The following is a 15934-nucleotide window of genomic DNA, read 5'->3' as shown; positions in this document are numbered from 1 at the left end:
ATTTAGATTTATTTTGCTTAGCGTTTTTGATTTCTGTTTTTTTTTTTTTTTGAAAAATTGAGAGTTAAAAAGGGCATGATGAGGATTGTTTTATTGTCATCTGATTTTCATGATGAATATATACCTCCTACTCATTCTGAATGCCTATTCCTTAATTTTATTTTAATCCTACAGTTTATTGATACGTTTTATAACCAATCGGATATGATTTTGTTGCGTATTCCTATTTATTTGATCGTATTGAATTGCATACTTATCATTTGCTTGATCGTTACAGCGTATTGAATTGAATATCTAACAGATAATTTGTAATTTGGTGAATGTATTATCAACTTTGTGTAGAATTGATTTTCTTGGATAATACAAACCCAACTGCTGATTTCTGGTTATTTGACATGGTTTGCTTAGGATACAACTGTCTTTAGAACCTAACAGACGACGAGCTTTCCATTAGAGAAGCATTTCCTTTGATTTCAATGCCTAACTGTGGATTGGAACGAGAAAAAGGCTGACGGAGGATTTCAATGCCAAGCTGTGTAACTTCTGAGAGATTGTCACTTGTAAAATTTGATTCTTGTATGTTATTGAGAATAATCAAATAAAAGCTTTTAACTGTTTTCGTATGTATTCTTACATTCTCTAGTCATATTTCTTATATTGACCAATGATTTGCTTATTGTTTTACTTGATTTGATCTAGTCGATAAATACTAGTCATCTTTTCAATGTATCCATTGTTTTCAAGACAAAATTAGAAAATGTTCTTTCGGGTTACAAATTAAAATTATGTGTTGTCATCAAATGTGAATGATTGTAAATTTGTAAGTCGTATCAATCTGCAATTCAAATGTTACGGACCGGTTTAAGCATATGGCGAGAATAATAACCGAATAGTCGGTTGGTTCCTCTATTCCAGACCGGTTTTGAATCGTTACAATAACCAATAGCTGCAAGAAGATCTTGTATATTCCAGAGACATTGATAAAATTTCCAATTGTTTTTGTTTGTTATATCCACGTCATTAAATTCAGATTGGTACAGTATCTAAATTTCCACATCAGCTTCAGACACATGGCTAGCAATCAACCATATACAACAAATCCAATGGAAGTTTTTAAAAAACTTATCCTGACCTTATCTTAGCGAAACAAAATCTCTCCTCTGATTATTACTCAACTTCGCATTATCAACTCAAACAAACACAAACATCTGAGTCTTGTCTTGTCGCCATGGCTACTTCTCTCCAAGCCGCCGCAACTTTTCTTCAACCGGCTAAGATCGCCGCTTCTTCTTCTCCTCCTTCTCGTAGTGTTCATCTCCGATCAAACCAAACCATAGGCAAGTCCTTTGGTCTGGAGTCTTCATCTGCGAGGCTCACTTGTTCTCTCCACTCTGACCTCAAAGACTTCGCTGGAAAATGCTCAGAAGTCGCCAAGATCGCTGGTTTCGCTCTCGCCACTTCTGCTCTTGTCGTCTCGGTATAACTTCATATACTCATTAATCTCACAAAGTTAAAATTTATAGGCCTTGTGTTTATCGAAGAAACAAACTTAAGAAGTTGTGTTGGCTAGGGCTTATAGCTTAAGTGACTTGTATTGGTGCTTGCCTATGTATCAAAATGAATGTCTGATGTTTATTTGGAAGGTTTAGTAATTTTAAGATTATGTTATGGCAAATGAAGGGGGCAAGTGCGGAGGGAGCACCAAAGAGGCTAACGTACGACGAGATACAGAGCAAGACTTACATGGAGGTTAAGGGTACCGGTACGGCGAACCAGTGTCCTACTATCGACGGTGGCTCTGAGACTTTCTCGTTTAAACCTGGTAAGTACACAGGCAAGAAGTTCTGTTTCGAACCCACTTCCTTCACCGTCAAGGCAGAGAGCGTCAGCAAGAACGCTCCGCCCGATTTCCAAAACACCAAGCTCATGACCCGTCTCACTTACACGCTCGATGAGATCGAAGGACCCTTCGAGGTTAGTCTTCAGTCACTTAGTCCGATCTCAGTTTATAGTTCTTGCTTCTACCGCCAGAGAGACTAAAGTCAATTTGAATTGTTGTCATTTGACCAGGTTGGTCCAGACGGAAGCGTGAAGTTCAAGGAAGAAGATGGGATCGATTACGCAGCTGTCACAGTTCAGCTTCCAGGAGGAGAAAGGGTTCCCTTCCTCTTTACGGTTAAACAGCTCGAGGCTTCAGGCAAACCCGAAAACTTTAGTGGAAAGTTCTTAGTTCCATCGTACCGTGGCTCGTCTTTCTTGGACCCAAAGGGTCGTGGTGGATCCACTGGGTACGATAATGCAGTGGCTTTGCCTGCCGGAGGAAGAGGAGACGAGGAAGAGCTGTCGAAGGAAAACGTCAAGAACACAGCAGCGTCTGTGGGAGATATCACATTGAAGATCACAAAGAGCAAACCCGAGACAGGTGAAGTAATCGGAGTGTTCGAGAGTCTTCAGCCGTCGGATACTGACTTGGGTGCTAAGGTACCTAAAGATGTGAAGATCCAAGGGGTTTGGTACGGTCAGATTGAGTGATTTTTATAATTTGTTATCTTGTATAATTGTATTGAAACCTTTTCTTTTTCAGTATAAATTACTAATGGTCGATAAATAAAGTAATATTGATCAGTGAATAACTTGAGAAATCAAGTTTTAGTTAAATCAATTTCTTTTAAGTTACATGCGATTTCTTTTTTAAGTTAACAAATGGAACATGGAATGGAACGAGCGGCCGAATAATGAGTAACGTATTACAAGTTATGGTGTATCATGAAAACTGGAATTTGTAGTGTAGGACTTGAAAATGTGTCGAATTATTTTCGTTATTGACATTTTTTCTTATTATTAATTCAAACTTGATTAAGTTTTAATTGTATCCTACTATATTAATTGGGAAATACAAATATAAAACTAACCTTAAATGTGTAAAAAATTACATTCACTTGCCATTAGAAAAATTTAATTAAGATTAAATAATTAATTAAATAAATAATTCTAATTTAAAAAACGAAAATAGGGAAACATCAAATAAAATAAATTGTAAAAAAGTAAAAAAAAAATCTGTTAGAATCAAAACTAATTTGTTCTTAAAAAAAATTAACATATAAGATTTTTTTTTACATGTTAGTTATATCATTTTACTTACTTCACAACTATAACAAAAATTTCACAAAGGTTTAAATAATTTTATTCATTACATACAAATGTTTTATTGACAGGTTTTCAATAAACATTTAAAAAATATAAAAATTATAATATAAGCAACTTTTTAATCATAAACCATTATAAATAACATAATATTTAATAAATAATTTTACTGTAATTTATATATATAAAATCTATAATATTTATAGGTAAAATTATTATTTGGGATCTAAAATTTATTTGTGTAGTATATATTTTTTTTAGTTTTATATGAATATATAAAATTCTTGTATAATAATTAAGATTTAACTTATGGAAATTATTATAATATGAATTTTATATTATCTCATTATCTCACCATATAAAGTTCTTAAAATTTTACGGAAATGTAAGTAAGTGATACAATTAAGTTATAAAGAAAATAAAATAATTAAATTTGGGTGTCATTTAAAAAAAAAAATATATACAGTGGTATGTAAATAGAAATACTATTAAAAACTGCGGACAAATAAAGAAATCATTTTTCGAGTTTTGTGAATGCAACATGTCAGTATTTTTTTTTTGTTGTGAGAAAACTTATACATGTAAAGGATATGAACCAAACTAGAGTAATCTCTCAAGCGTGATTGGAGGATAAAATCTCTTTCTGAAACATACATAAACTAGAGTAAATTAGTTACATATTATCAAACAAAAACTCTCATATGTCTATCTTATTGCGTATGCATTTACTATGTGATTCCTTTTCACAGTGATGATTGCAGTGTTTGAATTTTGGCATGTGATAACAAAAGTTCATTGTCTCTCAAGATTTACATATAAGAACACCAGTGACAAATTAAACATTGTTTAAGATAAAAAACCAAATGTTTTAATTTAAGAAAACTAAATCATTTAGAACTTTAAAAATAATTTTGACGATTAAAATAATCCTTATAAATGTTGTATACATTTAACAAAAGTATAATATATAAATAATAACAAAACCAAAGTAAAGTAAAAATATGTCTATTATTTACTTTGACATATGTGGACTTGTTATAAAAAAGAATATGTAATTTATAAAAGAAAACAAACAAATAATGACGTAACAACAACACAAACTATATAAACTTAGATGATTAAATTTGTAAACTACAAAAAAAATAGACCACAAAATAACACTACACTAATATATCTCCCATAATACTAAGAGGAAAAAACATAGCATATAGTAGAATTAAGCCACTTATACGAGTAAATGATTGTAATAAAAAATATTATGGAGTTACAAACCATTGTAGGTTTTTCGCTTCATTTCTATATATTAGCATTGCGTAAACCATAATTTTCATGATTAATATAAATTTCAAAAAACTAATAATCATGCTTTGAATATCAAATATATTTTAAAATGTATAGAATAACATCCTGTGGCATCGCGCGGGTCTAACCTAGTTCATATATAATATGATAATCTGATAAACGAACGGCGCGTTTTGGTGAGTAAGACCATCTCTAATAGCAGATTTTTCACAATTGCTCTTGTTATTGAGGTCCAAAAACAAAATTAAAATCTCATTATAAGGAGAAACATGTTTGTAAAAGGAACATGAGCAACACATTAGCAACGCCACGTGGCGTGTTTTTATACATTGATGCATAAAAAGAAAATTCTCATTTTCCTTTATCTTTCTTTCACAATCCTCTCTATAGATTCACCGAAATATATAAAAAAACAACCCAAAGTTATGAAAATATTTCAGTGAACTTTAAGATATTCCAATCTTATTATATAAACCTTGATTCTCAAAGTTAGTAACTCACCAGATCGTGACACGTGTTAATTTTAATGATCAGAAATCAAAGTTAAAAACTCACTAGATCGACACGTGTCAATTTTAACGATCAGATATCAAAATTAGTAACTCATCAGATCGTGACACATGTCAATTTTAAAAAGTTAGTAACTCACCAGATCGTGATACGTGTTAATTTTAACGATCAAAGATCAAAGTTAAATATTCACCAGATTATGACATATGTCAATTTTAACATTAGAGATCAAAATTAGTAACTCATCAGTATGTGCCATCCATATTTGATCGTATAATTATACTATATAACCTAGCACATTAAATTTTATGTCTTTGTTTGCACAAAAAAAAAAGATTATGTCTCTATGGTTAGCCAATTTCGGACACCGAGTACTGCAACAAGATTTGTGAAGGTGAAAACGAAGATCATGGAGAACCGAATGACATTCTTAGGAAAAAAGCTTGAACTAATCTTTTTATTATATTAAAAATCTTATTATATAAATTTGGGTTTTCAAATAAGCCACATGTCAAGTATACTGATGAAATGTTGACAAGTGTCAAAAATTATTATTTTTCAAAACAGCTAATTAAAAAAATAACATTAAATTTAAATAAAATTTACATGTTTATCTAAAAAAAATTCTAAATCAAAAAGAAAAATTAACAAAACTAATATATTTTCCATTGTAAGCTACTTATGTTATACTCTCTCTGTCCCTCATAGTTTGATGTTTAAAAGTTTTTACACATTTTAAGAAAACAATGATTACTGATTTTAACTATATTATTTTCTCTCACTAAAAATATATTATTTAATTTTAGACCAATAACAATTCAAAAATCTAAATGTTTTCAATGATTACTTCTTGAAGTTTACAAAATATTAACTTTAATTAATTCAAAATTGTAGAAAATCAATCTTTGAGGGACAAAGAAAATTCTCTAAAACATCAATCTATGTGAGACAGAGAGTATGTGTTTTCTCAATAAGATTTTGACATGTATAAACAAAAAAATAATTCACTAAGCATGTATATTATTATTAATAAATTATGTCAAAAGAATAAGTTGAGAATAATTAATAAATTATCCCCCTCTCCAGGATATTGTCGCCCTACTTTTGATTCGGGTAAAAATAAGTTAAGAATTTATGATTCAAGAATATTTGAGACGAGGTCATAACTTTAAGTTGTTTTGGTACAATTAGATACTTCTGAAGAGTAAATAGGTCGTTGATTCTTAACGTGATTATGACATATGTCATGTTTTGGATTGTATATAAAGTTTCTATTTTGTATATCTGAATTATCTAAGACTTATATACCATCATGATTATAATTTTCAAATTTTTATTTTTATTATATTATATTAAATTTCTTTCAATTTCTCAATTTTTATTGGGTTAGTCATAAAATCATTGTAATTGTGTAGATAATTTTCACCAGTTGTTCATCCAATATATTTGGAGTAAAAAAAATTTCATGGTTAAAGAATTATGTCACAAAACATTTTTAGTAATTATAAGAACTATAATTATGCCAAAATAAAAGTAAAGCAACATAAAATTTGTTTAATTTCTTTAGAAGACATTTTATAGGTGGTGATAAAGAGCATACATTAACAATAAAATAATTTTGGGTGTAAGAACATATTTTTAATGGTAAAACATAGAGTAAAATTGTATTTGGTTACTTATTAGATGTTGATTTAATGAATTTGTTGCATGTAAAATATTTTGTGAATAAGTTGTGAAATGTTTTTGAAATTTGACAATAATAATATTTGTAGTGATGAATATTTGGCAAAAGTTTTAGTGGGATATAATTTAGCTTTAAATTATTATAATAATTGTTATAATATATTAAAAATATAGAAATATAAATAAATGTATGAAGGTAAATACAAATATTCTATAACTTAAATTATTTATATATTTACTTTTGAAAAAAAAATTCTTTATATATTTTTGAAAAATTGTTTTAGATTTAGGATTTATTTTTTCAAACAATTTTTAAACCCGCACATCGTGCGGACCCTTATCTAGTTATCTATAAAGTTTTGAATATTGAAAAAAAAATCATAAGTGATTTTGTGAGATTTATGGTTAAGTTCAAAAAGATTTTGGAGTATTATGTTGTGATACAATAGTTTTGGTACTGACTTGGGTGGTAAGATAAACTAAAGATGTGAGATCCAAAAGGGTTTGGTATGGTCAAATTGAGTAATTTTTATAATTTGTAACTCCTGTAAAATTGTGAAAACTCTTCTTCATTTTGAAGAAAATCTATATCAGCAAATAAATCTGAGATATAAAGTTTTAGTTAAATCATTTCCTTAATTACTACATACACGCGAGTTTATTGAACCGTGACAAATGGAACATGTGTTGGAAGTTAGAAGTTGGAACGAGACAACGAAGTTTTGAGTTACAACTACAAGTTGTGTGATTTAACATGCAAATAGGAATTTATTAGGACTTATTTATATGTTTATACGATTAGAGTTTAGGTGAAATCGAGTTGGGTGTGAGTGATGATGGTATATTTTAGTGTAATGTATTTGTTTTTGCATTTTTTTCTTGTTATAATAATTACAGAAGTTGACTAATGTTTTGATTATTATGTGGTCGGACTACGTTTGTTAATTGGTACCAGCACATAGAGTGTCAATTTAGGTACACAACACATGAATTCAATTTATTTTTCAAGATAGTATTTTTAAACGATTTTTAAAAAAATTTAATAGTTTGTATAGAAACAGAGGTTAGATAAAGAACAAATTATTTAAAAGTATTTTTCACTTTTATTAGCTTAAAAAATTGACTCAAAAACTTAAACTCTCAATCTTTAGTTCTCTCAAAAACCTCATAAGTTATGTCACACCTCAACATATCCTTATATACTACTTTGCTAATCCTAATTCTAGTAGAAAACTCTTATATTTAGATATCTCATAAATATACATTGATCCTTATCTCTTGTAAACATAACTATTTTAGGATTAGGACTAACTTCCAACTCAAGCTTATCCCAACAGTTTGAACTTTGAACTTTGAACTTTGAATACACTCAAAAAAAAGAAAAAGAAAAACAGTCATCATGACACAAAGTACCAAACTACCAATTATATAAATCAGAATCAACAACTAAAAACAGCCAGTTTTGTTTCCATCTGTTCATTAATAATAATTGCGTTTTTGTATTATTAAGAGTAATCACAAAAAAAATCTTATGCTGAAATATTTCTTTCTAAATACATAATTCCATCTTAATTAGAATTTGCTAAGCTTGACCAATTTATTAAAGTTGCAAAAAGTCTTTTTGACTGGCAATAGATTGTCATTAATATTAAAATATTTTTTAAAGCTTTGGTAAAGTAAAATATTTAATACAAAGAAGACTTAAAAAAATGTGAGTGTATTATTATTATTATTATATTTAAGTTTATAAAACTAATTTATTTTGTAAAAACAGAGCAAGGAAAAAGAGAAGAATAAAGAGGAAACACACAAGTCCATTTGGCGTTTACAGGTATGACCTTTTTGCCTCTCTCTCTTTCTTTTCCCGAGAAAATGAGCTGAGGAGTTTGCTTGTGGATGATGATGATGAAGAGAAGAAGTAGGTTTGAGAAATCGGATGGAGAATGTGCCGGGATCATTCGGCTCTAGCGCCAGCTTGGCTCTCCGTTTCGGCCAAACCATTTTCTCAGCTGCTTCGTTGATCTTCATGTGTTTGGATTACGATTACTATGATTTCTACACCTTCTGGTAAACAATTCCCTTAGAATTCTTGTTAAATTTTGCTTTTTGGGTTCTGGGTTCTGTAATTTTCTTCCTTAACTATCGAATTGATCGTCAAAATCAAAAAAAGGAGTAAACTTTGCATATGGGTTTGTTTAACCAATACCTAATTTGTTGAGATTTTGAAGTTTGAATCAAAAATATTTTTGAGTTTAGGTTTTGATTGAATCAAAAGTTTTGGTTTTTAGGGTTTTGGTTTCTGATTGTTGATTTGGTGAATTAAACAATTCATAAGAACTGATTTTGATCTGTATCCTCATCTGTTCTGTTTTATAGCTATTTGGCGACTGTGATGGCAGTTGTAACTCCATGGAGCATCTTACTTGCATTAACAGATACATACTATGTTTTAGTGAAACTCCTTCCTCAAGAATTTAGACTTCTTTCCGTCGTCGTCGTTGGTGATTTCGTAAGCTGAGTTTGCCTCTCATCTTCATAAACACGAAAAGACTGTGATATGTGATTTCTTCTTAATGGTGTGATCCTCTTTCATTGTTGTAACAGGTACTCTCGTTTCTCTCTTTGGGTATGGCTTGTTCTATAGCTAGTGCAGCAGAACTGATTTCGTCTGCAGGTGGACAAGCCTGTCATGGTAGCCTCTGTAACCAATACCAAGTCTCGGCCGCATTGGCTTTCTTGTGTTGGTTTCTGTTACTTGCTTCAGCTCTTTTCAATTTTTGGAGCTTGCCTTCTTTATACTATTAACATTAACATAGTGTTATATAGATAGGAATCATAATCATAGGACATGGATCATGTACATTTGATATACAACTCTAGTCATGTCCTGTTATAGGGCTGGGCAAAATAACCGATAACCAAATAACCGACCGAAACCGAACCGAAAAAAACCAAACCGAACCGAACCGAAATTCTTCAAATACCCGAATGGTTAGTAAAAATCTATATCCAAACTAACCGAAACCGAACCGAACCGAACCGACAATTAAATGGTTAACCGAAATATCCGAAAACCTAGAAGATATCAAATATTATATACTTAATATTATGCAAACTATAAAATAAACTTAAAATATAAATTATTTCTAGATTCAAAACAATTAAATATTTTAAATAATCAATATATGTAAATGTTATTATTTTGAATTTACAAAGTTAAATACTATTTTGTAAAATTGAATCAATATTTTTCCCTTTTTTGTATTTTTGTTATTATATATTTGGTTAATTTTGGTTATATTCGGTTAGTTTTGGTTATATTTGGTTTATTTGGTTAATGTTAATATAATTTATGTTAGTTATGGTTATTTATTTAAATAACCAAACCGAAACCGAACCGAAAGAAACCGAACCGAACCGAACCGAAATTTTAAAAATATCCAAATGGTTATTATATTACTATATCCAAAATAACCGAAACCGAATACAACCGAACCGAAACCGAATGGTTAACCGAATGCCCAGACCTATCCTGTTAATATGATATATAAAATTTTACTTTACAACAAGATGTGTTTGATCTATTTATTTACATTGCAATTGCATTGTATATTTTTTGTATGTGATATTTGTATGTGATATATTAGTTATAAGGGAACGACGACATTTTCAGGTATCAGTTTATTTTGAAAACCTTAATGGGTCGAGACTTTCTCCAACCGTAATAAGCCCAATAATCTCACCAATTTCAGATTTAAAGAGAAGCTCTCACGTTTTCCTGTTCTGTTTTGGAAAAGAGAAGAGAAAAGGAAATAATTTTGTTATAGATCCTAATTAGTATTTTGGAAACCCTATATTGCTCTATAAAAGTAAAAAAAAAAATTGAGGAAGAGCATCATTATTACAAACAAGTTACACAAGTAAAATTGAATTTCTTCCATAAACATTGGTCCTATAATGTCAGAAAGTATGGAAGAAACGGTTGAAGCTCTTCTAAGCTGCATCAGAAAGCATCGATGGCTTATTGAGATGGTGAAGTCGAAGGTTTTCTATGAATTATGCAAGCAACACCCCACACAAAAACGATGTTACTTCTGTTGCGATTGTATGATCACACCTTTTTGCAGTACTTGCAACAAAGAGACCGACCACAAAAGCCACACTTTGATTCAAGTAAGAATTCTTCTACAATAGTTTCAATTTTTTTGCTTTATTATTATTATTATATATGTTCCCACATTGGTAAAGAAAGATCAATATCTAACAATGATTTGATTTATTGTGTGTTTGATGACATTGTATGCAGACGTATAGAAGTTCGTACCAGACAGGAGTTAAAAAAGAGACGATGTCAAAATATATGGATTTATCTAATATACATGTATATTCGATCAACGGGTTTCCGATCGTTTATATAAACCAGAGACGTGGTAATGATAATCATCGTTTTAGAAACAATGTTTCGCGTAGATGCCAAGTTTGTGAATGGGAACTTGATGCTGCTTCTTCTGCTTTGTTCTGTTCAATGGAATGCAAGGTATATTTATTATTTCTCTTGTTTTGGTTCCGTAACACTTTTTGTTTTTATGTTTAACATTGTGTATCGTTAAATTTGACAGTTTAGGAGCATTCTTGGGTCACAACTTGATGATCTGATGGAGAATTCAGAGATTACTGAGGATTCGGAAGAGACTGTTGAACCAGTGAAGAAGAAACGACATAGGAGAAAAGGGAGTCCACATAGAGCTCCATTCTTCTAGCTGCTAGGGTTTCAAATCGATTCCAAAACGATTTATATATATAGATGATTTTATTGGTTTTTTATATGAGGTTTTTAATCTGAGATTTTAGACATGTGTATAACATGTTTGCTTTTTTTCTTTTTTTTTTTTTTTAAGGTTTAATAGATGAATTTATTTTTATATAAACATGAATTCAATATGATAACAAATTATGCATGTTTAAATCATATGATCTTAAATAGTTAATACTCGAAAATTGACAAAATCAGAGTTTCGGAACAATTTCCTCTATGATCAATGTGTATTTGAAGAGTTATTTTATTTATTTATTGGTTGGGCTGTTTTGGTTTTTATTTTTTGTAGTTTTATGTTTCATGACTAAACAAGTTTTGTAACTTTCTAATTTAGAATAGTTTAACGACAAGTAGATATAGTTTAATGTGTTTCACGTGGAAATAATGATAATTCATTGTGTTGCTTACTTATCAGAATCTCCTTGTTAACTGTTCATGCGAATTTGTAATTAAATACTACTATAAGTTTGTCTGTGTTTAAATATTGAAACACGTAGAATTCAGTAGACTTGATGAACCAAAATAAATAAATTACATTGGCGTGTGGGACAGCACACATGAATTTGTTAACAACACTCAATAAATCAACCTAGCTCTCATATCAATGATATGTAGTGATTGAAATAAATTTGTTATATTACTAGTATAATTAATTATCCAATTTATTTCAAATTGCTGCATCTTACCATTCACTATCAACCTATCAAGATATCGTACCATCGTAGTTAGTAGTTTTTGTACGCGTGTGTATGATTGGCTGTGAAGTCTGTGATGATCCCCTTAAGTAGTATGTTTCTGAAGACTTGCATGTTATTAATTACATGCTATTATTATTATCCAATACCACATGTCTATTTTACCTCAAAAAGACCACAAGTATGAAACTCAAAATCAATAACTTTTGTAAAAATAATAAAATATGAGATAGACAAAAAAACCTTGAAGGGTTTATATTTATATCATTGCATAAATTTCGAATGTGTTACTCATTGCATGGTTTCGAGTTGAAAATTTATGAAAGACTAACTTGTTGTGTATATAAATACAGGATGTTACTAAAATATCTGATTTGATAGTAAAAATTGACAGAAGCAATTTAAAAAAAAATAAAAAAATTGTGGAGGCTATTATCGGCTAACATGTTTTTGAAGGATTTAACTTTTGGTGGATCCTCTCTCGATCCATCTGCTCTCTAAGATTTTTGATATGATCGTGGTAAGCAAGGAGCCAGAGGCTGCAGAGCAACCGGAGGTAGTGGAAAGGATCACTCGTTCAAGAGCTAAGGAGATGGTCAAGGAAGCTCATGCACCCATAGTTGACGGGTCATTTAACCTACCAAGGATCCAAGTCTTCAACATATCCAACCTGAAGACTTCACCCGGTAATGAGGACTAGGTAACTTAGGTGTGAAGTTTGTAATCTTTTTCCCATAGCTGAGTTTTGTCCCAATGGGTTTTCTCAGCATGGTTTTTAATGAGGCAAATGGATCACTACGTCGAGTTATCTAGAAATCATTACCAAAGGGGGAATAATGTACTTCTGTACTAGTTCAGCCGACTTCTGTACTACTAGAGGTCGCCTAGACGTTTTGCTGTTTTTTTTCTTATTTCCTTAAAACGTCTTGTTGTTTTGGTTTTGCACTTCTTGTTGTTTGGAGTGTCGAGCCCTAGGGTGTTTAAAACCCAAAGCTACGCCTCTTTTGTTCTTTAGCGAAGAAGTATGTTGTAAACACGTTTTGTGAACTTTCTTCTCTCAATTCGAATTCTCGAATGCGTTCTTGATTTCTGGGTTTCTATACACTGCGTGATTCAGAAACTCTTCACTTGTTACAATCCATATCACCACCTAAATAATCTATCTCCATCTAATCATTGTTGTATCATCCGATCATCACCATATCCATCTATCTTCACGATCTCGCATCATCATCTCCACCGTATTTGCCACTTCTGCACCATCACCATCGAGTCTCATCATCATTCATCAGTCTACAGCCTTCATCAGAGTTTCTATCCTAGGGAGATCCTATCATGTGGTATCAGAGCCAACTCTGTGCCAAAGGCTGAGCGAATTATGAACCCTAATCTCTTGTGTTTTTGCTTAATTTCGTTTGTTTAGTTTTAGGGTTTAGTTTTTTTTGTGGTTCGTTTGAGTCTAGGTCGAGTGTTGTGAGTTTAGGATTTAGCTTGGTGTTGTTCAAAATTAGATTGCACTTAGGGTTTGGTATTGTTCAATTTTCTTATAGTCTTGCTCGACATTAGGTCTGCAAGTCGTGTTTTCTTGTTTAAGATTCAGAGTCTTAGAGTTTATTTTTGTTTCTCATTCAAAGAACAAGTTACTGCGAGTTTCTTCTTTGATTTGCAGGTACAATGGAGCTATCTCCAGAAGCTATGGAAGCTTTGAATCAAGCCATGTCTAAGCAAATAGCAGAAGCAAACAAGTTAATGTCTACTCAGTTTCAGCAACAGATGGAGCAGCTCAGTAACAAGTTTGAGAAACAGTTCAAGGACATAGCTCACGCATCTAGTGCTTTAGAACATAGTTCTACAGAACCGCCTAGTCCTAATGAGGCCCTTCGTTTAGCTAAAGGAAAGGCTCACGCGGGAACCTCTTCCAAGCATACACGGGTCAGAACAGCTAAGTCACCTACTGGGGGAAGAGAGACTTGTTTCAATCAGAGGAGAAGCACTCAGGGTACAGAAAGAGAACAACGCAGAACCGGCAGCGATCATATACGCCCACAACGAGCTGAACAGGTAGCTGGACATTGAATATACATTGAGTCAGACAGAGATTATTCTGAAGAAGAAGAAGTTTCAGATCATAGTCAAGAAACAATGAGGAGAAACAGAAACAGAGCTCATGGTAGGGATTATGATCCTCTGAGGCAGCAGCTGAAGCACCTCAAGATTCAGTATCCTTCTTTTCATGGAACCAATGATCCAGAGACTTATCTAGACTGGGAAAGGAAGATGGAATCTAATTTTCAGGTTCAAGGTACTTATGAGCTGAACAAGGTGAAGATAGCCATATCCGAATTCAATGGCTATGCTTTGTTGTGGTGGGAGCAGTTGGGGCTTACTAGACATCGACAGAGAGAGCCTGCTATCACTACATGGGAACAGTTAGTCACGCAGATGAGGAAGAAGTTTGTGCCTAGACATTATCAGAGGGAGATTCTTAACAAGCTTAGGCGTCTCATTCAAGGCACTAAGTCTGTTAGAGACTACTATCAGGAGCTGGAAACACTTATGATCAGGGCTGATCTAAGGGAAAGTGAAGACATGGTTATGTCGAGGTTTCTTGGGGGTTTAAACAGAGAGATTCAAGACAAGGTAGAGTTGCAGGACTATGAGGATGTGCAAGAAATGGTACATAAGGCAGAGCTGATTGAATCGCAGATCAAGAGAAAGGGAGTAAGGTCTACATTCACGCCTAACATGTCCAAGCCGAGGGAGTTCAGCAAACCCGCCTTCACCAAGGACAGCAAACCCGTGACAGCCACAGTCAAAGAGGAGGTTAAAATCGACTTCAAGCCCAAGAGTAGTACCTCTACAAGTCATATTAGGTGTTTCAAATGCCAAGGAATGGGGCATTATTCCAGAGACTGTCCAAACAAGAAGATGTTTCTTCTTCAAGAAGGAGGAGAGATTGTGCCAGTAGACAGTTCAGAGAGTGAATCAGAGTCTGAACTCTGTGAAGAAGGTGAACCAGCAGTCATGGGAGAGATGTTGGTAGCATGCAGAGCTTTAAGTGTTCAGGTTCATCCAGATGATAGAGGACAGCGTGAGAACCTATTTCACACACGGTGTATGGTTCAAGACAAGGTCTGCACCTTGATCGTTGATGGTGGAAGCTGTACTAATGCAGCTAGTGAAGAGATGGTACAGAAGCTTAATCTCAAGACTACTTCACATCCAAGACCTTATCAGCTACAGTGGTTGAACAACAAGGGAGCTTTGACAGTTTCGCAGCAAGTGATGGTGAAACTAGCGATTGGGAAGTATGAGGATGAGCTGCTTTGTGATGTTATTCCAATGAAATCAAGTCACATCCTTTTGGGAAGACCATGGCAGTTCGACAGAAGAGTGTTTCATGATGGTTACACCAACAAGCAAATGTTTGAGTTCAAGGGACGCAAGGTTATTCTTCTACCGCTTACACCCAGCGAAATCTACAAGGACCAACTTCACATGAACCACAAGGATACAAAAAAAGTGTCACACAGCCTGTACATCAATCACAGCGAGTTCAACAAGCTATTTGATCCAGAGATGACCACATTCATGTTTGTGTACAAAGAGACACTCACCAGTACTAAGTCAGCAGGAGAGCTTCCACGCGAGATGATAGAGATTATAGAGGAGTACAAGGATGTGTTTCCAGAAGAGATACCTCCAGGCTTGCCTCCAATACGTGGGATAGAGCATCATATTGATTTGGTACCAGGTTCAGCTCTACCGAATAGACCAGCTTACA

The 15934-nt window shown here is 32.5% G+C and overlaps 3 protein-coding genes and 1 non-coding gene across 6 annotated transcripts; all 4 read left to right on the top strand.

Annotated features, from left to right (window-relative positions):
- The first annotated feature begins 70 nt into the window (after positions 1 to 70).
- On the top strand, positions 71 to 140 carry LOC147938904 (small nucleolar RNA Z105). The gene has a single exon (XR_015567470.1). It is a non-coding gene; the product is annotated as a small nucleolar RNA Z105 (small nucleolar RNA).
- Positions 141 to 915: 775 nt separating this feature from the next.
- LOC104710063 (oxygen-evolving enhancer protein 1-2, chloroplastic) lies at positions 916 to 2625 on the top strand. The gene is made up of 3 exons (XM_010426597.3): positions 916 to 1477; positions 1681 to 1974; positions 2071 to 2625. Exons 1-3 carry the CDS (start codon positions 1229 to 1231, stop codon positions 2530 to 2532), a joined length of 1005 nt encoding a protein of 334 aa, XP_010424899.1. The 5' UTR covers positions 916 to 1228; the 3' UTR covers positions 2533 to 2625.
- Positions 2626 to 8097: 5472 nt separating this feature from the next.
- On the top strand, positions 8098 to 10315 carry LOC104710064 (CASP-like protein ARALYDRAFT_485429). 3 transcript variants are annotated; one of them, XR_015567121.1, is made up of 5 exons: positions 8098 to 8470; positions 8551 to 8706; positions 9016 to 9148; positions 9244 to 9523; positions 10165 to 10315. XR_015567121.1 is itself a non-coding variant. In XM_010426599.2 (4 exons), the coding sequence occupies exons 2-4, from the start codon at positions 8576 to 8578 to the stop codon at positions 9442 to 9444; spliced, it is 465 nt and encodes a 154-aa protein (XP_010424901.2). In that variant the 5' UTR covers positions 8098 to 8470; positions 8551 to 8575; the 3' UTR covers positions 9445 to 9562. The 3 variants fall into 3 exon arrangements, 2 of the variants coding, with proteins under 2 accessions (XP_010424901.2, XP_010424900.2); XM_010426599.2 differs by lacking the exon at positions 10165 to 10315 and having other exon boundaries at positions 9244 to 9562; XM_010426598.3 differs by lacking the exon at positions 10165 to 10315 and having other exon boundaries at positions 8467 to 8706; positions 9244 to 9562.
- A 245-nt stretch (positions 10316 to 10560) lies between these two features.
- On the top strand, positions 10561 to 11399 carry LOC104710065 (uncharacterized protein At3g50808-like). Its single transcript, XM_010426600.2, has 3 exons — positions 10561 to 10812; positions 10946 to 11176; positions 11259 to 11399. Exons 1-3 carry the CDS (start codon positions 10597 to 10599, stop codon positions 11397 to 11399), a joined length of 588 nt encoding a protein of 195 aa, XP_010424902.1. The 5' UTR covers positions 10561 to 10596.
- The last annotated feature ends 4535 nt before the right edge of the window (positions 11400 to 15934 follow it).

The sequence above is a fragment of the Camelina sativa genome, chromosome 9 (assembly GCF_030686135.1).
Source record: "Camelina sativa cultivar CO46 ecotype springtype chromosome 9, ASM3068613v1".
NCBI lineage: Eukaryota > Viridiplantae > Streptophyta > Magnoliopsida > Brassicales > Brassicaceae > Camelina > Camelina sativa.
Note: the sequence above shows the minus strand (reverse complement) of the source record. Positions and strands in the feature narration are given on the sequence as shown.

Coding starts and splice junctions, on each gene's coding strand:
- LOC104710063 (XM_010426597.3), top strand. CDS start 1,229: ATGGCTACTTCTCTCCAAGCCGCCGCAACTTTTCTTCAACCGGCTAAG. Junction 1,478..1,680: donor CTTCTGCTCTTGTCGTCTCG/GTATAACTTCAT, acceptor TGGCAAATGAAG/GGGGCAAGTGCGGAGGGAGC. Junction 1,975..2,070: donor AGATCGAAGGACCCTTCGAG/GTTAGTCTTCAG, acceptor TCATTTGACCAG/GTTGGTCCAGACGGAAGCGT.
- LOC104710064 (XM_010426599.2), top strand. CDS start 8,576: ATGGAGAATGTGCCGGGATCATTCGGCTCTAGCGCCAGCTTGGCTCTC. Junction 8,707..9,015: donor TATGATTTCTACACCTTCTG/GTAAACAATTCC, acceptor TCTGTTTTATAG/CTATTTGGCGACTGTGATGG. Junction 9,149..9,243: donor TCGTCGTCGTTGGTGATTTC/GTAAGCTGAGTT, acceptor TTGTTGTAACAG/GTACTCTCGTTTCTCTCTTT.
- LOC104710065 (XM_010426600.2), top strand. CDS start 10,597: ATGTCAGAAAGTATGGAAGAAACGGTTGAAGCTCTTCTAAGCTGCATC. Junction 10,813..10,945: donor AAAGCCACACTTTGATTCAA/GTAAGAATTCTT, acceptor CATTGTATGCAG/ACGTATAGAAGTTCGTACCA. Junction 11,177..11,258: donor TCTGTTCAATGGAATGCAAG/GTATATTTATTA, acceptor TAAATTTGACAG/TTTAGGAGCATTCTTGGGTC.